Source organism: Pelmatolapia mariae, linkage group LG18 (genome assembly GCF_036321145.2).
Source record: "Pelmatolapia mariae isolate MD_Pm_ZW linkage group LG18, Pm_UMD_F_2, whole genome shotgun sequence".
NCBI lineage: Eukaryota > Metazoa > Chordata > Actinopteri > Cichliformes > Cichlidae > Pelmatolapia > Pelmatolapia mariae.
The window spans coordinates 18,199,654-18,227,371 of NC_086243.1; the positions used below are offsets into that span (position 1 = coordinate 18,199,654).

General features: G+C 40.3%; 2 protein-coding genes across 3 annotated transcripts; one reads left to right on the forward strand and one right to left on the reverse strand.

Moving 5' to 3' along the window:
- The first annotated feature begins 5,434 nt into the window (after positions 1 to 5,434).
- Positions 5,435 to 15,039, forward strand: opn7a (opsin 7, group member a). The gene is made up of 5 exons (XM_063462693.1): positions 5,435 to 5,522; positions 10,189 to 10,351; positions 10,445 to 10,572; positions 11,544 to 11,878; positions 14,398 to 15,039. The coding sequence occupies exons 1-5, from the start codon at positions 5,435 to 5,437 to the stop codon at positions 15,037 to 15,039; spliced, it is 1,356 nt and encodes a 451-aa protein (XP_063318763.1).
- Positions 15,040 to 17,349: 2,310 nt separating this feature from the next.
- ripk1l (receptor (TNFRSF)-interacting serine-threonine kinase 1, like) lies at positions 17,350 to 27,517 on the reverse strand. 2 transcript variants are annotated; one of them, XM_063461653.1, is made up of 11 exons: positions 27,496 to 27,517; positions 25,684 to 25,846; positions 24,402 to 24,558; positions 24,121 to 24,258; positions 23,808 to 24,039; positions 23,543 to 23,692; positions 22,711 to 22,787; positions 22,471 to 22,546; positions 21,720 to 22,316; positions 21,439 to 21,588; positions 17,350 to 20,004 (listed from the first exon to the last, which is right to left on the reverse strand). In XM_063461653.1, exons 1-11 carry the CDS (start codon positions 27,503 to 27,505, stop codon positions 19,706 to 19,708), a joined length of 2,049 nt encoding a protein of 682 aa, XP_063317723.1. In that variant the 5' UTR covers positions 27,506 to 27,517; the 3' UTR covers positions 17,350 to 19,705. The 2 variants fall into 2 exon arrangements, with proteins under 2 accessions (XP_063317723.1, XP_063317724.1); XM_063461654.1 differs by lacking the exon at positions 27,496 to 27,517 and adding an exon at positions 26,126 to 26,202.
- Positions 27,518 to 27,718: the final 201 nt, after the last annotated feature.

Sequence of the window (27,718 nt, forward strand, 5' to 3'; positions counted from 1 at the left end):
GATGGTAGGTGGACAGCTTCTTGGTTGTGTAGAAAAGGCTCATGTGTATCCACTCATGTGGGTGGTATCTGCACAGCACTGTTAAAAAAAAGTTTACTGTATGAGTTGTCTTTTGTGGTAAATTCTTGTCTGTCATAAAGAAGATTCTATGTTTATAAATTTGAATGGAGTTAAGCTTTCTGCCCATACATAATGCATCTGTAAAGCTTGAATAGAATCTATATTTGCTGCATATACACTCACCAACTACTTTATTTGGTGCACCTGTTTAGCTGTTCATTAACAAATATATAATCAGGTGGCAGTTACTAAGTGCATTTAGACGTGTATAGACATGGCCAAAACAACCTGCTGAAGTTCAAACCCAGTGTCAGAATGAGGAAGATAAGTGACTTAAATTATTTTGAATGCGTCATAGTTGTTGATGTCAGATGGGCTGCTCTGACTGTTTTGGAAACTGCTGATCTGCTGAGATTTTCCCACACAACCGTCACTGGTGTTTACAAAGAAAGTTCAAAATGCCTCAGGTCAAAGATAAATGGGAAAATTCCTTTGAGCAGAGGAACGGCAACAGTAATTCATATAACCACTTTTTACAAGGTATGCAGAAGAGCATCTCTGAATACACAGTGCATCAAAGCTTGGAGCAGATGGGCAACAGCAGCCACTCCTTTCAGCTAAGAACAGGAAACTGAAGCTATAATCACACGGCTCACTAAAACTGGACAATAAAAGATTGGAAAAACAAATTAAAATATCCATGTGGTGTGACATCTCAAATGTTGTTTAACTATGAAAAATGATCATTTTGAGTCACACAGCATCATTATCAAAATGTCCTAATATATTCTACCCAGTCCTCTGCAGTCAGTGAATGTGGATGCAGAGTATGGCTTTACGTGATCAGGTAAAGTTTGTGTTAAATGGTTCTTTTGTAATCTTTCTTTACCACTTTGATGTCCATGTTGGCATGTTGTATCCCATCATGGACATTAATTTCTCCCTACCCTCAGTGGCCATCTTAATTAATTCTTTTAGAACACAGTTATACCTTGAATGGAGCTTTCATCTCCAGCTTGTGTGTGTGTGTGTGTGTGTGTGTGTGTGTGTGTGTGTGTGTGTGTGTGTGTGTGTGTGTGTGTGTGTGTGTGTGTGTGTGTGAGAGAGAGAGAGAGAGAGAGAGAATTCATGTGAGAAAAAAGAAGAGCTAGTGGCACCCAAGGCAACATTTTCACTGAGTGTAATTCTTTTGAGGATAATTTATTCCTGCCTTTAAGATGTGGAAAAAAAATTTGTTTCCTTTTCTGGGGGGCATGCGATATTGATTTCTAATTAAAAGCAGCATACTATTGCTGAAATTGGCAAGTATTACTTTTTAAAGTGAATTTCACAGACTTTAAATGAAGCTAATACCACAAAATAACCACAGTGCTGGAACAATAAAGATTCTGATTTAACCTACTCAGCCCCACAAGTTTACAGCTTTGTGCAAGGAAACAAGGATGGAAATTAGGACTTAAAGAAGTTATCCACTTCTTAGAAAGTCTGGCTGGCTGAAAGCCCTGATCACCAAATTGTATGTGCACAAGCTGTGCCACCTTTGTTTTGTCTACAAGCAGAACACCATGACAGGCACCAACCACCTTGCAGCTGCATCTCAGTGCAGAAGCTTCAAGAATGCAGGTGCTGAACATGGTCCTTTCAGACTCAGTGTCCCTGTCTCCCTCGGAACGCTGTCAAAGCTCTGCCACAGGTGGGAGTTGAAGACCTTGCTGACGGGGGTCTCTGCCTGGCGTTCCTAGCGCACCATTACTATCCGTTTAGGCGCAGCAGGTCTGTCCAGCATTCTCCTCCGCCAGCTGATCCAATTCACCACCACGTGGTCATCAGTTGACAGCTCAGCACCTCTCTTCACCTGAGTGTCCAGAACATATGGCCGCAGATCTGATGATACAATTACTAAATCAATCATTGACTTGCGGCCTAGGGTGTCTCGTGCCACGAGCACTAATGGACACCCTTATGTTCAAATATGGTGTTTGTTATGGGCAAACTGTGGTTTGTACAAAAGTCTCTGAGTAAGATGATATGAGTCCCCAGGTGGAGCACCTACAAGCACCCCACCCAGGGATTCCAACAAGGTCAGGTCAAAACTATTGTTAAGTGCATAAGCACAGATGGCAGTTAGGACCCATTCCCTGGCCTTAAGGTGCAGGGAACAAACCCTCTCGGCCACCGGGAAAAACTCCAATGTACAGGCGGCAAACCGATACTAAGATACCTACCCAAGCAAACTGCCACATGGCAGTCTCTCATAGCAAATTTGTCCTGGGTGAGGGACCAGGCAAAGAACGATTCACAAATCCCCAGGAGTGAAAGGGTCAGGGAACAGTTCACCATGCCCAGGATAGGGTTACCAGGGCCCCACCCTGGAGCCAGGCCCAGGGAGAGTGCCCAAGGAGGATGCCCATGGCCGAGCGTATGATGGGCGGTCCTTAGTCAATAGAGCCCGACCTGGCACATCCCGAAAAAGGGACACGGGCCCAACCTCCTGTATGCCCACCACCTGCAGGAAGTGCTGTATGGATCAGGCGCAGTGTGTGCTGGCTGGAGATGTAAAATACAATATAATTCTAATAATAATGGCCCAATATATTGCTGCAAAACTGTTAGCACCCCCTTACTGCAATTCTATGTTTTCCTTTGCGGTCTCTGGACCTAACCACCTGATGCGTCATCTGCCTCAGTATAGTCTACTCACATTTTTTTTATCACTTCCTGCAAGATTTTTTTTCTTTTACACTGAGAAATTATTTTTTGCAGATGGGAGGATTCTCAGCTTTAGTGACCAGTGCCCCCTTTGCCCCCTTGACGATGGACCCACCGTATTGACGTCATTGATTGGCGCAGTTTTGAGGATTGCAGCCTGTTGTAGCGAATGAAGCTGGTCTCGTTTCACTGACTACTCATTTCCAGCCTGTGTGATAACGCTCCCTGCTGTTTTGTAGCCGCTGACGCTCTGACTGCTGCTGAAACGAGTCAGCATCTCTGCTATATTATTTTGCCTCTGCAACTGTGCCTGAAAGGAAGCCCGAAACTTTTTAATGGGACTTTAATTAGCTCAAAGATTAGTGGACACACATTTGGGCAATTTTATTCGGCAAGGTAAGACGAAATGTATTGTAATTAGCTCAAACGAAAGACAAAATTCTCAGTAATGTAAGTCTAAATTGTGACAATGTTGACTTCCATTTGTTATGAAAACCACCACACCTGTAAAAGTTTATTTGCAACTGGTTGACCTGCGGGGCTGGGAGACAGGCGCTGAACGATCTTTAGATGCTCTTTGAATAGCATTTGAATAGCATGCAAAAGTTTAAGTGAAACTGAAAAATTGTGAAATTCATACAGAAAGACTGGATGATTTTTCAACACTAATATCACAAAGATTCAGCTTTTCATCACTCGTTAGGGGTGCACTTTCCTTTTATCCGATTTCGGCTAGGACATACTCCATCCCACCGCCGCCCTGCTTAGATAAGCAATAAAAACATGAATGGATATAATTCTACAGGCTACGCTCCCTTTAAACTTACCTAATTTACCCTAATTAACTACCCTTAGTGCTTCTAAATGATGCTATCCGTGTCTGTTCAAATCACCTGCCTTCTCTCTGAGAGAAGAACAAGGGGGGAAGTTTAACAGTGCAAACTCCGCTCTGTTCTTAGGTGAGTAAATGTGTGGGACTTGATCGTTTGAAGCTCTCAAAAAATCAGTGATAAACAACACGGGTTTGCAGTTGTGTGAGCTAATAAAGCGTATATAACGGTGCGCCTCTGTGAGGTTTGCGCCTTTACGCACGGAGCTGGATTACTGCTTTTATCCGGCCCTGCCACAGGCACATCTGTGATCTGTTAAGGACAGTAATCACTTGAGCAATACTTGAGCAGCAGGAGGCGTGTTATTTTGCTGTACTTTGGATTTGATGAATCTCTGCTGATCCATCGCTAAATTAGTCTTTTCACGTGTTCCATCCGCTTGCAGTTTCACAAATGAAAGGTACACACGCCAAATTATGTATTGACACTGCATTCATATTAAAATAACAATTAATGAATAGTTTATGGACATTAATTATTTTTATTTTATTTTCGAATAACCTGATGTAAACCTTAAACGTTACACACTGTAGGTTTTTGTAGCACAACTGCCATCTAGCGTCAAACTGTTGTGCTTGACATGAACAGTAAACATCAGGATCGCATGAACACAACCACTATTATTATTGATGTAGATTGGTTTTAACTGCACATATTAAGGTTCGCAGAGAAAAGCAGAGCAGTTCTGCAGTGTTGTTCACGGGTCTGTTGGAGGTGTATTTTCCTGATACGACTTGTTTATTGACCCTGATTTCATCTATTGATTTAGACCTGTCGGTCACTATCTGATTTTGGTTGCTGAAGCAGAATGGATGCATGAAAAATGGGAGTGCTGATGATACTGGCAGCTTATACAGGCATGTAAATATACAGGTCCTCCAAATATTTTACGATGCTGAAAAGAATTACACAGCCATGCATTTTGTTATTGTTTTATTAGTCCCCTCTGACACAAGCTTATGAAAGACATAATTCCATATGTGTATATGAAACTGCTTTTTTTTAGTTGAAGAACATTACATGTGTATAATTAACCTTACATTTATAATATAAATCATTGTCAATGTTTTAATGTGACAAAATTCAGCGTCTCTCTCTAGATTTATTCCATGTTACTGTTTAAGTTCCTTATTTACACATCCAGTGTCATCATTTGTTTGAAATCTATCTACTTTACATCTAGATGTTTAATCAAAAAATGTACTAATCATAACGATTGCTTGTTTTTCTTCTATGAGCTTTTTAAAACTTAAATAATGAAATACTTCAAAATAGTTAAAAAGTATTGAATATTTTTAAATTTTCAAATGAAATAATGAAAAATTTAAGTAATCAGATGAATATAATGAGGTAAAAAGTACACTTGCCTGTGTAGGGTAGTAAGTATAAAGAGCTATGAAACTGTAATACCTCACATTATGGAATTACAGTAAATGTACCTGGTTCCATTCTATCACTGGTGGTCTGTGGAGCTATCTAGTAAATAGTCCAATGTGGTAAACGCTCCCCTGTGTTGACATGGCTCTTTCTACCTGGGCCCGTCTGCTCTGAGCAGTTAGTGTAAGAGCTACTTTAAGGTAATGTGTGAAAACCATCTACTTATTGCATTGAAAGACTGAATTATTTGATGTGAAGTTCTACAAAAACATCACAGTTTTGGAAGTTTTTGATAAGACACAATCAGAAGATCTGAAATTTCCAAATCCTGAAGGTTTTACACGCACATGCAATATGTGAGAACAGTTAACAGAAAAGTTTCTAAAATCTGTTTACAGATGGGGTTGTTAAATGAAGATATTGCATTCCACTCTAGCATACCGGCACCACTGGATATAACCGTGGCCGTGGTCTACTCTGTTTTTGGTGAGTTAAATCTAGTTTACAATACTATCAATGAGTTTTCTCTGAGTTCTGCTCAAGCTGAAATGAATAGCAGCATGAAGCAAGGCATCCTGCAGTGAAGCCTTGCAAGTTCACTTTTATTTTTAACTGTGTTGCTGTGTGTTATGCATTCCACTTCCACCTATATATACCCACACCCACTGTGTACTCATCCATCTGCATTTACTGTTTGTATTACAGATGTCATACATGGTGTTTTTTTTTTTTATATAGAACCAGTGATTTTGTCAGTATTAATGAAGATACTCTACATTTAATATTTTTAGAGAATCATCAGCAATTCTATGTATTTGTATATGTTGCTAGGTAAATATGATAACGCAGTATACAGTGTTATGCCTGTAAGACAGTAGAAGTGTGAGTTTCTTATTATTCTGTAGAACCATAATACTTTGAAAGTTATACAGTCAGGTCCATAAATATTGGGACATCGACACAATTCTAACATTTTTGGCTCCATACACCACCACAATGGATTCCAAATGAAACGAACAAGACATGCTTTAACTGCAGAGTGTCAGCTTTTATTTCAGGGTATTTACATCCAAATCAGGTGAACGGTGTAGGAATTACAACAGTTTGCAAATGTGCCTCCCACTTCTCAAGGGACCAAAAGTAATGGGACAAAATAAGAACCATAAATCAAACATTCATTTTTTAATACTTGGTTGCAAATCCTTTGCAGTCAATCACAGCGTGAAGTCTGGAACACATAGACATCACCAGACGCCGGCTTTCATCCCTGGTGATGCTCTGCCAGGCCTCTACTGCAACCGTCTTCAGTTCCTGCTTGTTCTTGGAACATTTTCCCTTCAGTTTTGTCTTCAGCAAGTGAAATGCATGCTCAATCGGATTCAGGTCAGGTGATTGACTTGGCCATTGCAAAACGGTCCACTTCTTTCCCTTCAAAAACTCTTTGGTTGCTTTTGCAGTATGCTTTGGGTCGTTGTCCATCTGCACTGTGAAGCGCCGTCCAATGAGTTTTGAAGCATTTGTCTCAATATGAGCAGAAAATATTGCCCGAAACACTTCAGAATTCATCGTGCTGCTTTTGTCAGCAGTCACATCATCAATAAATACAAGAGAACCAGTTCCACTGTCAGCCATACATGCCCACACCATGACACTTCCACCACAATGCTTCACTGATGAGGTGGTATACTTAGGATCATGAGCAGTTCCTTTCCTTCTCCATATTCTTCTCTTCCCATCACTCTGGTACAAGTTGATCTTGGTCTCGTCTGTCCATAGGATGTTGTTCCAGAACTGTGACGGCTTTTTTAGATGTTGTTTGGCAAACTCTAATCTGGCCTGCCTGTTTTTGGGGCTCACCAAAGGTTTACATCTTGTGGTGAACCCTCTGTATTCACACTGGTGGAGCCTCCTCTTGATTGTTGACTTTGACACACATACACCTGCCTCCTAGAGAGTGTTCTTGATCTGGCCAACTGTTGTGAAGGGTGTTTTCTTCACCAGGGAAAGGATTCTTCGGTCATCCACCACAGTTGTTTTCCGTGGTCTTCCGGGTCTTTTGGCGTTGCTGAGCTCACCGGTGCGTTCCTTCTTTTTGAGAATGTTCCAAACAGTTGTTTTGGCCATGCCTGATGTTTTTGCAATCTCTCTGATGGGTTTGTTTTGTTTTTTCAGCCTAATGATGGCTTGCTTCACTGGTAGTGACAGCTCTTTGGATCGCATCCTGGCAGTTGACAGCAACAGGTTCCAAATGCAAACAGCACACTTGAAATGAACTCTGGACCTTTTATTTGTTCATTGTAATTGGGGTAATGAGGGAATAACACACACCTGGCCATGGAACAGCTGAGAAGCCAATTGTGCCATTACTTTTGGTCCCTTGAGAAGTGGGAGGCACATTTGCAAACTGTTGTAATTCCTACACCGTTCACCTGATTTGGATGTAAATACCCTCAAATAAAAGCTGACACTCTGCAGTTAAAGCATGTCTTGTTCGTTTCATTTGGGATCCATTGTGGTTGTGTATAGAGCCAAAAATGTTTGAATTGTGTCGATGTCCCAATATTTATGGACCTGACTGTATATACACTTTGTAGCCACTACTGTTTATGTGCTTGTTCGTGCATGTAGACATGATGAAGATGAACGGCTGAAATTCAACCAACCATCAGAATGAGGAAGAAAGTTGTCTGTGAAGGTTCTCAGTCATCCAGGTCATCGTAGTCAAAGGAGTTGCAAAGAAAAGCGTCTGGACTTCTTTAAGTTGCTTGAAGACGTTTCACCTCTCATCCGAGAAGCTTCTTCAGTTCTAAGGTCAAATGGCCGAGAGTCCCAGATTTAAACCAAGTGGGAGTATCCCCCCAAAGAGGGACAAAGGACCCCCTGGTGATCCTCTGATCATGGAGGAAGTAGAAAGGAAGGCTCTTGGCTCTTTCAAAGGAAGAGTACCCAGCCACTGGTACAGATATGTAGATGACACCTGGGTCAAAATCAAGACACAAGAAGTGGAATCCTTCACTGCGCACATTAACGCCGTGGATAAAGACATCAAGTTCACCAGGGAAGACACAAAGGATAACTGTTTGCCTTTCCTGGACTGTGCTGTGCACATTGAAGAGAATGGCAACCTCAACATCGAAGTTTACCGGAAGCCCACACACACGGACCAGTACCTCCTCTTTGACTCCCATCACCCTCTGGAACACAAACTTGGAGTAATCAGGACCCTACACCACCGGGCAGAACATGTTCCCTCTAAGCCTGAGGGAAAAAAGAAGGAACACACACACGTAAAGGAAGCACTCAAAACATGCGGTTATCCTAACTGGGCGTTCATAAAGTCAGCTAAGAGGCACAGAAAAGAAGATCAGACACCAGCGAGGGAGGATAAGAAAGACAGACGCAACAACGTTGTCATCCCCTATGTAGCCGGTGTATCAGAGAAACTCAGGAGAGTTTTCTCCAAGCACGACATCCCAGTGTACTTCAGACCCAGCAACACACTCAGACAGAAATTGGTTCACCCGAAAGACAAAACTCCAAAACACAGACTTAACAACGTGGTGTATGCTGTACAGTGCAACGAGGAATGCCCAGACCTCTACATTGGAGAGACCAAACAGCCACTTCACAAGCGCATGGCACAACATAGAAGAGCCACCTCCACAGGACAAGACTCAGCAGTCCATCTGCATCTTAAGGATAAAGGACACTCTTTTGAGGATGCCAATGTTCACATTTTGGACAGAGAGGACAGATGGTTTGAAAGAGGAGTGAAAGAGGCCATCTATGTCCACTGTGAGCGACCATCTTTGAACAGAGGCGGTGGTTTACGACATCAACTGTCTGCCATCTATAATCCAGTTTTGAGATCCCTTCCCAGACGCCTTAATGCCCACTCACATCCTGGGCCATCTGACCTCAGGAATTCACATGACAAGGTGGGGCCAGGTTTCACAATGAGCACACCCGAAACCCTGGCTGATTAGGTCCCACACCCACTTTCACACCTTGGCTCATGTGATCAGAGGATCACCAGGGGGTCCTTTGTCCCTCTTTGGGGGGATACTCCCACTTGGTTTAAATCTGGGACTCTCGGCCATTTGACCTTAGAACTGAAGAAGCTTCTCGGATGAGAGGTGAAACGTCTTCAAGCAACTTAAAGAAGTCCAGACGCTTTTCTTTGCAACTCCTTTGACGAGGAAGAAAGTTGTTTTAAATGGTTTTGAATGTCACATGGTTGTTGGTGCTGGACAGGCTAGTCTGAGTATTTCACAAACTGCTGATCTACTGGGACACAACCCACACAACCACCTCTATGGTTTATGGAGAATACACGGCATGTTGAACCTTGAAGCAGATGGGCTACAGAAGACCGCACCGGGTGTCACTCCTGTCAGCTAAGAACAGGAACACTGCCTGATCTGATAAGTCTTGCTTTCCACTGCAACATTCAGATGGCATGGATGGGTCACAGATGGGTCACAATTTAGCGTAAAGAACATGAAAGCATGGATCCATCCTGCCTTGTATTAGATACTGGAGGTGGTGTAATGGGGTGGGAGATTTTGTTCTTGGGCCTTTCAGTACCAACTGGCCATCGTTTAAACTTCACAGCCTACCTGAGTATTGTTGTCGACCATGTCCATCCCCTTATGAGCACATTTCCTGATGGCCGCTTTCAGGCGGATAAACTGCCATGTCAGAAAGCTCAGATCATGTTCAAGAAACCAGTTTGACATGATCTGAGCTTTCTGTACTGAAATATCCTCCAATGCAATCAGATCTCAAACTAGTAGAGCACCTTTGGGATGTGATTGAATGGGAGATTCACATCATGGATTCAGTTTGAGCACATCATGCTGGTGCTTCGTTGTAGTACACTTTATCTAGTACACTTTGTGTTGTGTTTGTATTAATTCACTTTATGCATTTACTTCATTATGTGGCTTTATGTTCTTTGGACAGATATAAAAGTCATATCTAATGTATTCTAGGCAAGAAGCATATTATCCAATATGTTTGTCTTGTTTTAAACGGACAGCGAATTTGATGAGGCAATTTCTGAAAACTCAAAACAAAATCCCTCCCATTGTCACCATCCCATCAGTATTTTATTCACATTCAGGGTTTTTGTTCTGATTTATTTTTGCAGGAGTATGTTCACTATTTGGCAACAGCACACTGTTGTACATCTCTTACAAGAAAAAGAACGTCCTGAAACCCGCCGAGTACTTCATCATCAACCTTGCTGTCAGTGACTTGGGCCTGACTCTGTCCCTTTACCCCATGGCGATAACTTCAAGTTTCTACCACAGGTACAAAACTTGGCACCTACTCCTTCTCAATCATTGATCTTTGAGCTATGTCTTTGCTTTGAGCTGTCCTCTTTCTCACGCCCTCCCACACAGGTGGCTGTATGGGAAAACAGTGTGCTCCGTATACGCATTTTGTGGCATGTTGTTTGGCATCTGCAGTCTGACCACTCTAACCCTGCTAAGCATGGTGTGCTTTGTGAAAGTATGTTATCCGCTCTATGGTAAGTCTTCAAAGAGGCTGTTTTTGCTCAGTGAAATGACACGGGATTAACTACCCTATCCCCAAGTGGCTGATTGTTGATTTATCTTTGGAAGGAAATGAGCCCTCTGTAAAGCACTGCACATTAGCTTTTCTTTGTTAAGTGACAAGTCAAAGGGCTGTGCTCAATAAGTACTGCTTGTGATGTTGGTTAACACTGTGCAACTGGGTTTTCTATTTCTCATCTTTTGTCTTCTGCTGCAGCTTAATGAGGCCTCGAGTCACCTAACCTCTTTATGTTCTACCTGAGCTCCTGTGGAAATTAGCAGTCTGTATAATTACCCAATGTACTTTTACTACTCCAGTGAAACTGATACAGCCTACTTATCACCAAACTAAAATAAAAAAAGACCTGTAAAATGCTGTGGATATGCACAGAGCCTTCTCTGGGGACTGAGCTCTCTCTGAAAAATGTTTAACCATTTTCACTTCTTAAGAAACAGGTCATTGCCAATGAATGAGAATAGGCATAATTAGCCTCCTGGAAGGAGAACTGGCATTCCTGTGAGGCGCTCTTTCAGCAGACTGGCTTACAAGCCTGTGTAGACATCGCAAAAATTTGAACTTCTTCAGGTTGCCTTATGTTATTTTTTAACAGTAGTCCCATCACTGTCTGTCAGTTGCAGAATGCAAAGGAATGCAACATAATAAAAACACCTTTCTTGGAAGTCCAAAAAAGCCATTGGGAAAAGCTAAACACTTGTGAATTCAGATGCAGTTCTTCAGCACTATGCTGTATATTAACTAGATTATGGAGTATAAGCATCTTAGAGCACACAGAGTATTTTTCACATGGTAAAGCATCATTTACCATGCCATCATTTAAAGTATAAAAATGCACTGATCCACAAATGCAGTTGTGTGTCAGTGAGATAAATAATAACTCACATTCACCTTCATATCATAAAATATTAACACAGTCTGTTTTTACAGGAAACAGGTTTAACTCTGTTCATGGCCGTCTGCTTATTGCCTGTGCTTGGGTCTACGCCCTGCTGTTTGCATGCTCCCCACTGGCCCACTGGGGGGAGTATGGACCAGAGCCTTACGGCACTGCCTGTTGCATTGACTGGCGCCTGTCCAATCAACTCAGCACAGCACGATCTTACACTGTGGCACTGTTCATCTTCTGCTACATCCTTCCATGCTGTGCGATCTTAGCATCCTACACAGGAATCCTGGTCGCAGTGCATGCATCTCGCAGAACTATGGAGCAACATGCACTGAGGCCAACTCACATGAGCAGCATCCAGATAGTTATTGTTAAGGTGGGTTAAGGTAAACTTCACTTAAACACTTCTGTGGACTGCTTCACCATGTTCTCCCCATAATGTGCTACATGTGTGTTTATGTGTTTAAATATGTTATATTGAATGATTATACAGTACTTGCCAATCACTAAGTAATAAGTAAAAAATTAAAGTTTTAGTCAGTTTATTCATACCTGCAGTTTTTTTTCACCTGCACTTTCAACTTTAAATTAAAGTGCAGGAAGACAAAAAACTTGCATAGTGTGGTCACCCAGTTATTGGTGGAAAGGCCAGGGTTTATGGGTGGCTTATAAAAACACTGCCTTAGAGAGAAGAATCCTGTTTAGAGTTCCTCGCCTCGATTTGTTGTAGAAATTGACAGTGACCTCAATATATCCCCCTCATGATGCAGTTTCTCATTAAGAGAGAAGTTCTGGTTTCATTGTGATGGATACTGCTGCCTTTGCTGATTAATCATCATATTCCCTTCTCTGTAAGAACATCTGAGATTCATAAAAAAAAAAAACCTCACCATTAGTGAGTGAGAAGAATGCTTTTTAAATCTTTGTGGCCTCTGCATGTTCTCTTTTAAATACAAACTGTTCGTGTGGGGGTATAGTGGTAGATCTCCTCACACAGTTTTTTTCTTTAAATTTGTTTTTTTTTTCCACCACAGTCTAGAGAGAATGGCAGGGGGTGTCAAAAGCACAAAATTAAATACAAGGAAGGCCAGCAGTTTCAAAGTGATTGCACAGGTTAACAAAACACAACGGAGAAAATCTCAAAATGTAAAAGTGTGTCTTCATTTTCTCCCAAGGACACCTTTATTCAAATTTGTCTTTACAACAAATAGCTGTTTGTTTTTCAGCGCTGTGAAATAGTATTTGCTCTCTTCATGATTTTGTAGGGGTTTTTTTTATATGTATTTCTATATTTGTCATATTTAGTGTCATGAAACCAGCTGTGTGCATCCAGGAGAGAACCCAGAAGCAGACTCACAGAAATGGGACGTAACTCAAAAAATGGCTTTATTTACAGAAAGGGGAAATAAACAATACAAAACTAAACTGAGAAGAACTAGTTGGCTAAACACTCGGGAAACACAGAGAATTCCACACAACCATGAGGGAGGACGCGACATGGAACTGAGGGAGACGCGGACATACACAGAAGGATAACGAGGGACGTGGGCGAACACGGGGAACACAGCTGACACTGATAATCATAACAAGACAGGGCAAGAGCAAACACAACATGACGTACACTGACGGGAGACTATCAAAGTAAAACAGGAAGTACACAGAGACGCAGACTGGAGGGGGAGAGAGAACACTGAGGAGCACGAGGGAGAGCACAGACATGACGGGCTGGGGAAACATGGAATAAAACACAAGGAGGGGAAACAAGGCACAAGAACTCGGATGCACAGAGGGAGACACAGGGGGTAAATAGGCGAGGGGAAATCTAATAAACCATACTGTACAGAATAACATAGGAACCATAGGATACAAGAGAACTCAAAAATAACACAGAATTATCAAAAAAAGACCCAGGACCATGACACTTAGATGTTCTAGATAATCAATCAGATTTTAATACAGAAAAAATACAAAATGCATTTTTTTAAATAAATGGTTTCATTTATTAAAGGAAGAAAGCTATCTTTGTCATGTGTGAAAAAGTAATTGTTCCCTAAACCTAATAAGTACTGTAGCTGTGCCACCCTTGTCAGCAATGAGCCTTTTGGCGTCGCTGTGAAGCAATCTTCTTTGCAAAACTGTTTTAATTCAGGAGGGATTTCAAGCACGAACAGCCTGCTTAAGGTCATGCTAAAGCGTCCAAGTCTGACATTGACTAGGCCACTCCAAAACCTTCAGAGGTGGACTTGCTGTTTTGTTTGCTGCATAAGCCAAGTGTGCTTAAGATGGCTGGACATTGTCCTTCATGATTTTCTGGTATAGAGTAGAATTCACGGTTCCATCTATTTCAACAAGTCATCCAGGTCCAGGAAAACAGCCACACAGACCATCACACTACCACCACCATATTTTACTGTTGTTACTATCTTCCTTTTCTGACATGCTGTGTTACTCTTATGAGACTCAAACCTTCAAGAAAGCTTAGCTGTTGTCTCATCAGCCCACAGTCCAGTTTTCCCTAAAGTCTTGGGGACCAACGAGATGTTTGTTGGCAAATATGAGACAAGTCTTTCTGTTCTTTTTGGTCAGTAGTGGTTTTAAACTTGGAACTATCCCATTGATGCCATTTTTGCCCAGTCTCTTTCTAATTGTTAAATCATGAAATTTGTAACCCTTTCAGGATCTTTTAGCCTGCTTCACTTTGTCACACATATTATATTTAAGTGATACAACCTGTATTTAAGTGATTTCTTCATTCAGTAGTCTGACATAAGGTAAGGTTTTTCAGATAGTTGGGAAAATTGACAAGTGTTACAGTCGTGTTTGTTTTTTTTTTATTATTGGGATTTGGTGAAAAGAAATGTTGAATTAATCTTTCTGTGTTCTTTCTCCTGCTAGCTGAGTGTGGCAGTCTGCATTGGTTTCTTTGCGGCATGGAGTCCATATGCCATCGTATCCATGTGGGCTGCCTTTGGACATGTCGAAAACATCCCTCCCATGGCATTTGCCATGCCAGCCATGTTTGCAAAGTCCTCCACCATCTACAACCCGATCATCTACCTGATGCTAAGACCAAACTTCCGCAGTATGGTATGCAGCGATCTGGGTGCACTATGCCAGGTCTCTATGAAGGGCTGCATCTGCAGCCAGTGCCAAGTAAAGTGCTGCTTAAAGCCAAAGATCAGGGTCAGACTTCGTGCAGTCCACAGACAGACCATTCACTTTGCTTCATCCAACTCCCCTGCTCAACCACCAATAGTGACATTAAAGGGTCAGAGCTGTGAGAAGGGCAAGGATGTGTTTGAGTGCTTCAAACACAGCCCTCAAATATTTGGTGTCACTAAGCCAGCTGCCAGTAGAGAGTTATCACAGGATCGAGACATTCCAGTTCCTCTAACGCACGTGCAGGACGCAAAAAGTGAGTGCCGAAAAGAGAAATCCCTTATAGCCACCTCATGGGGGAAAAGAACTTTAGAAACGGATAATTTCTGTATCAATTTGGAGATGGTTCAAAGGCATGCAAAAGTGGCCTGGCCCTGATATTTGTTTAGATTTGTGAGTGTATTCACAAACTGCATCAATATTTTCAGGCATTAATGATACATACCTGAAGTGTTTGAGCAACAACCGTGTCATATATTTATTTATTTATTTGTGCTTCTTTAACTTCTCTTCCTATTCATGAAAAATGTGCCAAGTTGCATGGCTCAGATGACTTTACTTGGGGGGTTTCCACCAACTGAAATAACTTCCCAGGGAAATTTATTAGTTTCAGATACTTTGAAGGTATTCACTCAATAGCGATGCACTTTTTAGGTGTTGCTCTGGGTTTCAGTGCAGCTAAATATGTAAAATGCATTAAAATATTCCTCTGCCTCAAACACTCCTCCAAGCACTGATGGAAAAAAACACGCCTACATTTCAATTCCACATTGGCTAGGTAAGATGAGTGGAGTCTCTCTGTAAATGTTTAAAATCATCATTAATGCATTTCTATTTTCTAGGCTTTACATATCTAGAATTTGGTGTTCATATTTGACTATTCTTCTGGCTAACAGTGCCCTCCAGTTAAAGGTGAAATTATGCACTCTAAGAGAAGTGCTATGCAAATAGCTGTCAGCTTTTTACTACTAAAATATTAGTCATTTGTTCCAGGTAGAAGAAAAACTTTAGTTTGACCTTTGGAAATTCAGCATGTATGACACGTCCAACTTATTACTTTAGCATGTTTGGGAGGCATTTATTACGTTATACTACGTATCGTTATCCCATAGCAATATTGAGTTAAGCTATTTATAATCATGGCTTTGTGTTTTAAAGGTATTTTGTGATTTGCAAGGTAATTGTTTTTCCTTTGATTTTTTTTTTTTATCACGGCAGCACACCCCTGTGTATAGATAGAAACTGAGAGTCAACACTTCCTTTACTGTAACATTACAAACAGTGTTTACACTGACCACTTGCAGGTACTGTAATAGTGGATGGTGCTTTGTGAATTATCTATGTATGTGATCTAGAAAATGAAATATTTGTGCAGAATACTGTTTTTAAGTTATTGTACAGTCTATCTCAATAACACAAACTTCAAATCAGTCTGAGTAGAGAATACTCAATACTCAAAATATTTTATGCAACAATATTTTTTTTTACTTGTATATACTCATGAGCCACTTCATTAGGTGTATATGTATTCAACTGCTCTGTCATGCAAATACCCAATAAGCCAGTTACATGGCAGCTATTCAATACATGGTCAAGTCAACCTGCTGAAGTTTAAACTGAGCTTGAGAATAGGAGAGACAGGTGATTTAAATGTGTCATGGTAGAGATGGGTGCCATCTGTAGGGTTTACAGAGAATGGTCTGAAAAAGATAAAGTATCCAGTGAGCTGCAGTCGTTTGGGTGAAAATGCCTTGTCAGAGGAGAATGCCCAGTCTGCTATGAGCTGAAATTACGGCAACAGTGACTTAAATAACCTCTTGTTAAAACCAAGGTATGCAGAAGAGCATCTCTGAACACTGAAGCAGATGGGCTTATCATACTGTGTGTCACTCCAGCTAAGAACAGGAAACAGGCTACAATTCACACAGGCTCAGCTAAATTAAAAAAATGGAAAACTTTGCATCCATTTATGAGCACAGTGAACCCATCTCCTGATGCCTGCATCCAGCAGGATAATGCACCATGTTAAAAAGCCCAGATCATCTCAAGCTGGTTTCTTGAACATGACAGTGAATTCACTGTATTTAAATGACCTCCATAATCACCAGGTCCCAATCCAGTAGAGCACCTTTGGGATGTGGTTGAATCTGTTCTGTAAAGTTAATGTGAATCTGAATCTGGACAGTTACTCAGGACCAAACAGACCATTTACATAAAGCTTCATTTTTAGATTCATGGCTGATGTTCCTTTACATGAGGTCATCCAAGGAATCTACAACAACTTCATCTAAATAAAATATTGTTGTTTTTTTTTGCTCCCTCCCATATGTTTTTCTTTTATGTCCTGTGTACATAAGTCCATAATCAGATAGTCTATGGACCCAGAGAGCACTATTTAAACATCATCAAATCTGAAACTAAGCCTGCATTTGTATGTAATATAAGTATGTATATGTGCCTTTGTAGCTCAGAGCGTTATCACTAAACCATCGACTTCAGGGACTGATGTTCTTTATCTAATAAACTCCCCATAGAAAAAAATTCTGATTTGCAAAAGTACACTAGCACCATGTCGGTAATTCATTAAAAAGTCCATCAAAACATGAGTTTGAAATTCTTTTGGCTTTTTATAGTCTGAATTGCTCAGTTCACTCAGAGATCACTCAGCTCCAATGATTTGACTCACAATTTTTTATTGTTAAAAAAGTGACCTGTGTCTCACATCTCACCATGTATCCTGACAGTTTTAGCATAAGCTGACGGAAAAATAAACACACACTGCGGTACACAATATTTACTTGGAAGGAAAATGTGTTTTTCTGTGACATAAAGTATTGTGCAAAAGTCTCAAGCCACCCCTCAATTCTTTACATTTGCTAGAAACAAGAGAACAGTGTAGAGCGATTTACTGAAACGTGCAAACATGGAAATACAGTATAGGAGGCAAAAACAGAGTTTATACAATTCTAATGATCTTAAAACCATGACTGAGATAGATTGCTGTAAACATCTGTAAAACATCTCACTTGGTACATATTGATTCGAGCCACAAATTTTCAATTTGGACCCACTGATTTTCAACCCAGTTCTTGTGTTTCTTGTGTCATACCTCAGCCTTTTCTCCCCATTCATCTGGTGTAAATGTATATTTTTTAGGCGTGCCACTTCAGTGTTTGTCCTCCATTTATCCAGTTTGCTCATATTTTTTTAAGGACAGATGCCACATCATACCGAGATGTAAGTTTTCAGCTAACTGCTCTTTGGAAATCCCCTTGTTGGTGCAAAAAACTATTTTATGCCTGTCTAACTGCTTTATCTGTGGTCTTTCTTACAGATCATGCTAAAATGTGAAAAACAAGAATTTGTTTTTGCTGCTAGTAAAAAAAAGCACATGTGCCTAAAGATACAACTAAAAATAGTTTCTTTCCTAGGGTGTCTGTTATGTGTAGACACAACACTTGCTCGTCCCTTGTGTTAGGTGCATTTCTTATCAGAATCAGAATACTTTATTAATCCCGAAGGTAATTAGGGATTATGCTTGAATTATTCATTCTGCAGCGTTCCTCTGAAAGTGGTCAGGTACAATGACTGAACTGAAAATGAGTGAAAAACAGCCCATGGCAAAAGAAACACAAAACAAGACTTTCAGAAAGCCCGGAGAGCTATAGCTCAGGACGAATTTTTAAAAATTACATGAACGTCTCGCTCTTTTCACGCACAATATGAAGAGTGGCTCAAGAATATTGCACAGTACTGCACTGGAGAACGACACACTTAAAAATTAAAGCCTGTTGCTGTTTTTAAACATATGATATAGTGACCGCTCGGGACTAGTTATCAGTAACTAACTTCATAAACATATTTGTCAGAGGATAACAGCTGTAATGAATATGATGAAGAATCTGCTAAACTAAAACATTATTCAAAGTTTGAAAAAAATGAGGTTTTTTTGATTAGTGCAAAATGTAAAAAAACAAGATTTTTTTTAAGGTCACACTGTCGCGTTGAAACACACATACTCAGTTTATTCTGGAAGTAAAACTACATTACGCTTTGGAAACGCGTGAATATAAAGACTTTTCATACATGCATGGAGTTCTTTTGTAATGCTGAAAAGTAGTTTGCATGAAGATGAAGAAAAGACATTTGACATGCAGACCCTCAATACTGTCTCTATCTATACACAGACACACTTCTCTCTGTCTTTGGCAAGATGCTATAATTCTGACTGAGAGAAAGTAACGTTTCAATCCAAAATGCTTATTATGTTTGAATGAATCACTTCATTAACATTAAAAGAATTTAATCACCAACTCACACGTACTTTTGCTTTACCGCCATCAGATTAATGGTAGCAGTTTGGCTTACTCGTGACAGCACACGTTTTCATTTGCATTTCATTGTTCCTTATGACTGCTGATGTTTTCAGCTTGTCACAGGCTCATTGGCCTTACCTGTTCTGTGATTGTAGTCATTATGTTTGTGTTGGACTGGAATAAATGTGTACCACACACCATTTGACAGTCCCTGTACATGAATTCATTATTCTGTTAATGTGCACAAACCCGCTGGCTTCTTCACACCAACCAAAACCCAACAACCTCGAAACAGTTCATATTCAAATTTAAACCTTAGCCTGAAATGAATATTTAGAGACTTGTCACCATATAGAGCAATACAAAAATCCACAATTTTGAAATTTCATGAACCCGACCATGTTAATATCTTCTTAGCAGGCAAAGCTATAGCCATTTAAAAATGCAATTGCATCTTATAACCATCACAAAGGCATTCAATTTCATCGAAACAGTGTTTAGTAACTTGTCAAAGACTATTTCCTAATGTAACGACTGTCATTAAGCTCTATGTTTATCATTTTTGAAAAGCAGGAAAATGTATTTCAAATGAGGTGATAAGTTTTCAGTGTGTCCACCTCTACTAAAGTGATCCTTCAGGCTCAGAGCCATGAGCAGAGTTTATAATTGTGGCCACCGTAGATGATAAATCAATCAGAGAACATGAGACACGTCAGTTGCTGTAAGGTTTATCCCAGTGAGGAAGACGAATTGCAGATGTCTAGTATTTTCTGGATGACATCTACCTTTATGTTTCCGTCTAGAGCTCGGCAAAGCTTCCCAACTGTACACCCAATACAGCCCTCCTTCATTTTCCAGCGCTCCAGCATCTGGTGCACCATTTCTGGCAGACCATCACGATAGCAATCATGCTCTATGGTCTCTATATCCACATTGGTCAGACCCAAACGCCGCGCACAGCGCTTCCACTTGGTCCCAATGTTTTCTCTTAGCACGTCCAGGTGCTCCTCCGTCACAGCGTGGTCCTCTAACGGAAACACAAGATAAATATATTACAGAGGTGCCAGCAGCAACAGAATATGCTGCGTCCAGCGAAAGAAAGAAAAGTTTTATGAGGAAGGAAATGAAATATGTTTGTTAGAACTCAAGGAAACACAAAATGCATTTTGGTGAATACAGTACTGTGCAAAAGTCTTGAGCCACCACTCTTTTATTTGTATCTTGCTTCCAAGGAGCCAGGAGTCATTTTTAAAAAGTGGACTTGATCAATAGTTCTCCAGGCTTTCTGACAGTCTTTAAAGTTTTTCTTTGGACACTGGCTGCTTTTTCACAGATTTTCAGTGCATTCCTTTTACCTGACCGTTGTCAGAGGAATCTTTTTTCTTTAAATGAACCAGTGTTGTGTCTCCACATAGCTTATTTCAAATTTTATCTCTAGGCTCTTTGTTACTAGCAGTCTGTTCCAAAAACACATCATTTGTTCACATTTTCTCTAGTCGAATTGATGAAAAATGCCAACAAACAGTATTTTTGCATAAAAAGATGTTTCCTAAAGACCTATTCTCTAAAACGTTGGCATATCTTGGCATTATGTTCAGTGTAATTTAAGATATATTAGAGATAGAGATATATTAGAGCCATTCTCAATGAAGAGAAACCAGGAGACGAGGCTGAGGTATTCCAAATTACACAAGAACTTACTGGAAACCAGTGACAACACTCTTATGGAGTGATGAATTCAAATGTAAAAGTTTTAGAACAAGTACCATCAGATTTTGATCTGCCATTCAACACCATCTGGAAAGCAACAGCTTAATTTGCAACAGCCTGATTTTTCAGCATGACAATGACCCCAAACACTGCATTACTGCAGTATAGGCCTACCTGGATAGAAAAACACTGTCATGGATTGAGGCAGTGTGGGATCATGTGAGAACAGAAGAAAAGGCAGTAAACATCCAAAGAAGAGCTTTGAATGTACTTCGAGAACCCTGGAGAACTACTCCTGAAGACTACTGAAAGAAAGTTTCCCTAAAAGAGCTCAGTCAGAAGAATAAAGATGGTAATACCAAATACTGACCTTGTACAAACTCTATTATTGCCTTATATACTGTATTTCCTTTGATGTTTGCACATTTCAATAAATTTCTGCACCTATTTACCATTTTTTTCTAGCAAACCATGAAGAAATGAAGAGTGGTTGAAGACTTTTGCACAACACTGTAACACTACATGCAAAAATATTTCTTTGCTCACAGAAAAACTTAGAAGGGCAAATTAAAGCTTATGGGTTTCTAATGGTCATATGTGACCAAACTATCTCTGGGGTTTGGAAAGATGATCCAATAAAAATAAAAATCACAACAACAATGTGTTCAACTACAGCTCTAGTAAATTAAATGTGCATTTGTGATCTTCAGGCATGAAAAGTTCATAAACAGACAGAAATGTTATGGTTTACCATATTTCTGAATGCCTTCTTTGATGGGAGAGTTAGTTGAGCTGTTAGCAGATACAGATGACAAGCTAAGAGAGGGGTCATAACCTCTGATGCTCATTGTGTTGTTGCTTCCAATCTGAATCCCGCTGGCATTCTGAATGTAAAGGGATCCTGGTCAGAAAACAAAAACAAAAACACATAAACACAATTGATCCAAAAACAAGGAGATAACACAAAAAGCTGGGAACACCTCTCAGGGATTAGATTCAGAATTTCTTAAAACACTTATGTTTTAATAGTACCCTGATCGTGCATCTGGCAACTCTTTGAAGTGGTCAAAACATGTCCAGAGGTGAGGTCAGGGGCAGACGTATCAGACACTGGGTAAGTTGGCCAGGACTGCTGCCGGTCCAAGTGGGAGTGGGGATGTTGCTGGTTAAACGCTGACAGAGAGGGTGTGCTGGAAGACATAGGTAAGTGGAATGGAGTAGGTGTGGAAGAGGTCTCAAAGGCACCTGCAGAGGGACGATACCAAGGCTCTTCCTGGTTTGTGGGCCACAACGGCTCAGCTTTTGTCCAGGAGAGTACAGAAGATTTTTCTTGTTCTGGTTGCCGTGCAGAGTGATCTGAAATGCTGACGTTGCTTCTCAGGAAAGGATTTGCGGTATGGAAGGAGTTGCCAGCATCGGAGTGGTTCTCACAGTTATAACTGCCGTGTTTGTGGTACTGAAGCTCCCGATCCAGCTTCTCCTGCAACTCTGAAGGGCTGTTACTTGCCTTAGCATCTGTCTGAAGATGCCCTGGACATTGTTCATATTGGTTGCCGTGCAGATCCTCGATACTGGCTTCAACTGGCACGGACACACTTCTGTCTGAACTTATCAACGGAGCGGGGCAATCTACAAGTTGAGGAGAGACAGTAAAACAATAAAGCGGCTCAAATGTTTTCAGGATTTCTAAACAGCATTAAATGTAGCACAGAATGCAAAGGAGGGGATCAGAAAATATACAATGCGGTTTTTTCTGACGACCGGGTTTACGGAGCACACTCACCTCCTGAAAAACTTTCAGGGCTCACTGATAAAGACTTCATCTTCTCAACAAGATCCTCTGGGCCTTCGTATGAACTCTGCAATAATAAATAAAATAATTTTAAAAAACTCAAATTTTAATAACACTGTCATTAGGAATATATGTTATACTATATTTATAATGTTTGTTATTATTAAAATACTGCTTAATGTCTGTGATTATTAAAAAAAAACGATCACATATAGAAAATATTTATTCAACCTTCAGGTGAAGCAAATCTTCCTCTACAAGTGGTTCAAGGTTTTCCATGTAGAAAGGACGGAAGATGTTGTAGGCCTCTGCGAGACATTAAATAAGAGGAAAGAAAACTGACTCAACAAAACTCAACAAACAAAAGCGTTACACTCACTTTATACACTCACTGGCCATTTTATTAGATACATCTGTTCAACTGCTCGTGAACACCAACAAGCAACTCGATGCATTTAGATGTGTAGACATGGTTCAAGTTCAGACTGAGGATGATTTAAGTGACTTTAAATCTAGTGTGTTTGTTGGTGCCAAAGCGGCTGGTCTGTTTATTTCAGAAACTGCTGATCTACGGGAATTTTCATACACGACCAACTCTAAGATTTAGATATGAACATGATCTAAAAAAAGAGAAAATATTGTTATTGTATTGTATACTATTGATACTAGACCTCAGAGGACAATGGACAGACTGCTTTGAGCTGACAGGAAGGCAACAATTACTCAACAGCAAGATTAATTCACATAACCACTCATTACAGAAGAGCATCTCATCTGAATGCGCAACAAGTCGAGTCTTGTGGCAGATGTGTTAGAGCAGCATAAGACCACAGACTGAGTTCACTGCACTCAAACTGCCAGATCTCAGTCAGACAGAGCATTTGTTGGATGTGGTGGAACAGGAGATTTGCATCTTGGATGTGCTGCTGACAAATCTGCAGCAACTGTGTGATCCTATCGTGTTGATATGGACCAAAATTTCTGGGAAATGTACCTAATGAGTGTACGTGGTTTCATCAATGAGTGCTATTTTGCTTATAATTCACAAATACAAAAAGGAAACCTTTAAAAGTCGGCCGTTCCTCAGGATTGCGATCCCAGCATCTTTTCATGAGCTGAATTATTTCAGAAGGTGTGTCCTCTGGAATAAGATCCTCTGCCGGTCGGTCACCGTTACGAACACACTGGCTGATTTGGTCTTCACTCCTGGCATCTGGGCATAAAAAGATTATTTCTTTAAATGGCTGCAATGACATGCTGTATGCAGTGGATATGCTGCATCTGGTAATCTTTGGCAAACTTTGGCATGTCATGATATCACAGCTCACTTGCATATGGCTCTTCCCCTGTGAGAATGACCCACACCACGATGGCAAAACTGTACACGTCAGACTTCTCAGTGGAGGGATTATGAATACTCTCCAGGTGCTCCGGGGCCATGTAGCTCAGTGTGCCAGCTCCTCTCACACCAGTCGATCGCCTCATACGGCTGTTCCTGCGAGATTCCTCCTTGGTGAGTTTACTCCACGTTTGGCAGGTGGCCAGACCAAGATCTGCAATCTACAAGAAATCCTTCACCATGACTGTGAATGCCAGCAGACAGAATCCTACATGTGTCATGACCCAGAGAGTGTAATGTACCTTGATGTGAAAATCCTTGTCCACTAAGATGTTTTCTGGCTTGATGTCCTTGTGTATGACATTCTTTTCTGTGAGGTACATCATTCCCTCCAAAATCTCTAGAATGATTCTTCCCTTGATAGATATCGGCACACTGACCTGAAGAACAGAGAGATTATAGTGTAATAATGCTTCAGTTCATGATAAACTGACAAAAGTGGAACTCTTTAAGGCTACACGCTATAGATAAAACCACAAAAGCTGTGTTTGTTACAGGTATTTATTGATTTAAGCCTACTAACGGTCTCCAGCATGTCCAGTAGGTTGCCTCTGGGGATGAGTTCCATGACAAGAGAGCAATCTCGATCCTCCATAATCACACCCAGCAACTTGACCACTCGCTCATGGTTCAGGCTCGCCATGATCTTTCCTTCCTCCAGTAGTGATTTTTTACTCTCCCTGGAAAGTTTGTTAAATGTAATAAGAGAAAGCTTTTGCATAGGAAAACTGACAATGTGAGCATATTCTTACCGACTTCAATAACCCAATTCTGATATTTAAGCATGTGTGGGCGTGCAGTAACAGATAAGTAAGAAATATAGTCTTTAATTCTGTGTTTCTGTTACCATTTATAATCATACAGACAAGCCAGAGCAGTGATTCTGTTTCTAGTGCTACAGAAATACATTTATCATCTTATACTGATAAGGATTAAGATAAAGACAACATTTTTTAAAATTATGTTAAACATTTTTTTGGTATTTGGTGGAGCTGATTGAAAGTACTGAGGCAAGACTTTGGATTGGCATGTGCCTCACGGCGCATCTGAGATACAAACAATAAGCTGACAAGTAAAAATATCAGCAACAATTTTTATAATCACTGTTAATATTTTGTATTTATAAATACATAAATACAATTATAAATGCATTTTGTATTTATTTACATTCAGACTGTTATGGGGACAACGCACTACATTTGAAATTTTGTCTCAAAAAATAAAAAGTGAACAGATATTCTTTACAATTTTTAAAAAACTAAATAGTCAATAATTAATAGAATAATTAATTCATGGGAAAGAACTGTTTTGTTTTTGTACAGTCCAGGCATGTTTCACAAGAAATCTTATGGCCTTGGACCTAGTAGCTAATTTAGTCTGTGTTCTTAGTGCTAGACTGAGTATTATCCCTAACTTTAAAAATGTACCCTTTATAGGAACGAGTTTTCTTTAAATTCGTGTATATGCGGATATAAAAAACAAATGTTGGACTTCATCGGCATTGAGCTGAATCAACCTGTCTCTATTTCCTTGTGCAAAAGGGAAGTGGTAGGACTTACTACCAAGGTAGTGTCCCTTTTCACAGCACACTACCTTGGTATAGACAACCGTAATAACGAGTACATTCATTTACATACGTGTGTATTCATTTGTGTTATTATACTTTCTGCACGCTCTACAAGTGTCTCGCTTGGTTGCGTGGAAAACTTCGCGGGACACATGATTCAAGTTATCGTTGGACGAAGGGGAATACCCTTGGGTAGCACATGCAGTAACATATTACAACAACTACAACAACAACTTACTCGTTGCGCAGACGTCCAGTGTACATAGTCTTTAACACCACCTGGCCCAGCGTCACGTGATAACATAAGTAAACTTCTCCAAAACCTCCGTAATCCAGGGGTTCTTTTATAATGAGATCCGTCGACCTCATGTGAAGTGAGGACTCAGGCGCGGTGGCCATCCCTGGGAAGAATTCACAGTGTCACATCGGAAAAACCAAAAAACCTACAGCTCAAACAAAGCCGTGACAAAGCGCACAGGACACAGTTTAATGAGTGAATCGGCTAATCAACCATCCGTAACAATCACAACACTGTGACAGAGGTCAGCTAACAGCACAGGCTATCCCAAAGTGTCGGCATCTTTAACTGACTTCACTTCCATAACTAAATGAATTACTCGGGAAACAAAACTGTAGGGGGAACACCCCCATTCACTTCCAGTATCAAACAAAACAGTTACCGAAAATGTGCTGGAAAAGTCCACGTAAAGCAGTTTATTTCTATTTCCGGGATTTCCTCGACGACCTACTTCAAAAGTGAAACGCGCAAGATAAAAAAAAAAAAACTACAAACAGGCTTATAAATCGATGACAGAAACAATCCAGGGGTGCTAGTAGATTCAACTATGTACTGTCGGAGATGCCTTTAACACAAAGCAGAAATACGGGATAAAATTATTAATCTTTGTGTGTGTTTACTTGTCTTATCTGTTGTGTTCACATTGTTTTTGCTTTTTGTTTTTGTTGTTGTTGTTGTTTTTTTTTTTTGTTGTTTTTTTTTTTGGGGGGGGGGGGGGGGGGGGGGGCAACATTCTGCAATTTCTGCCGATCGCTGTAAATCGTTGAGTGTGACGTCGGTGCCACCTAGTGGTGAAACTGTTAGCAGGAGAGGCCTGTTCATATTTCATGATGGTGACACTGATGAATCGCTCTAGCTGGATCTAAACGGCAGTTGTCATAGGAGGGAAAAAAACGTTCTCATCGAATTAAAAAATTAAGATGTAAGCTAAGCTAAGTTAAGATGAGGACTTTGACGTTTTATTTTGTTTGTTTGCTTTTGTTTTTTTTTAAATAATAACAAAAATACCCAAAAAACAAGTTAATATGATGGAGTAATTAAAATGAAGCACTGACCGAAAAAAAACCCAAGTTCATTGATAAATTGAATATTTATGCGAAACTAGAGCGGGAAACCACCTGAATTGTAGCCACTGACAATGTGGGCGATGTACTACAAGTAGGCCTACATTTTGGGCAGCCTATCTGTGAACGCCCACACTATAAATTCCTCCTTTTGCACACCAAAGCCACATCAAAGCAGTATCATATTTACCTGGCTCATATTGTCTCCATTTTATTGCCTTGCAAGTTTTTTTCTTCTACTTTTTTTCTGTTAATTACATTTATTGGTGGTAATCTTCAAGTTATATGGCAGTTGAGGAGAATTGGAGTGCTCTTACCAACAATTAAAAGACAAAAACAAGCTGGTGAGTGAAATTACTGAAAACAAGCTTAAATTCCACCTACTTATGAATGCTTGGAGATTCACATAGATGACCTTGTTTAGTGGCACAGTATCGGGGCAGCGTTCTCATTCAGTTTTGGCTGTTTACAAATGAGTCTAGGTCCATTAGTGTGTTGACTCTCTCTATAAACTCAACTTACTTTATGGCAAAACTACAAGAAGTGATAAAAAATATCTGATGTTGTCTCCTGCCCAGTTTTCTTGTGAATCCAAGTAACATTTTAGATTGATTGATTACTATTAGAGTACATTCACCAGTGTGCAGAGCTCTTAAAAGCAATAAAACTAGGGGAAAAGTATACATACCCAAATGCATAAACCGGATGGGTGGACTGATAACCAGCTCGCATTACTCTGTGTAGTAAGTGCATCACATCTCTGTCGCAGATGCTTTCCTCCCATTCAAGCTGTAGAGTAGAGGCTGGCGGTCACAAGCTGCCCCACATAGCAACACAACGCATTACCAGGAAGTTAAGTGAACTGGTGTCTGCGGTGTAAATGTGCTGTCAATGTTGGGCAGTGGGTAGCA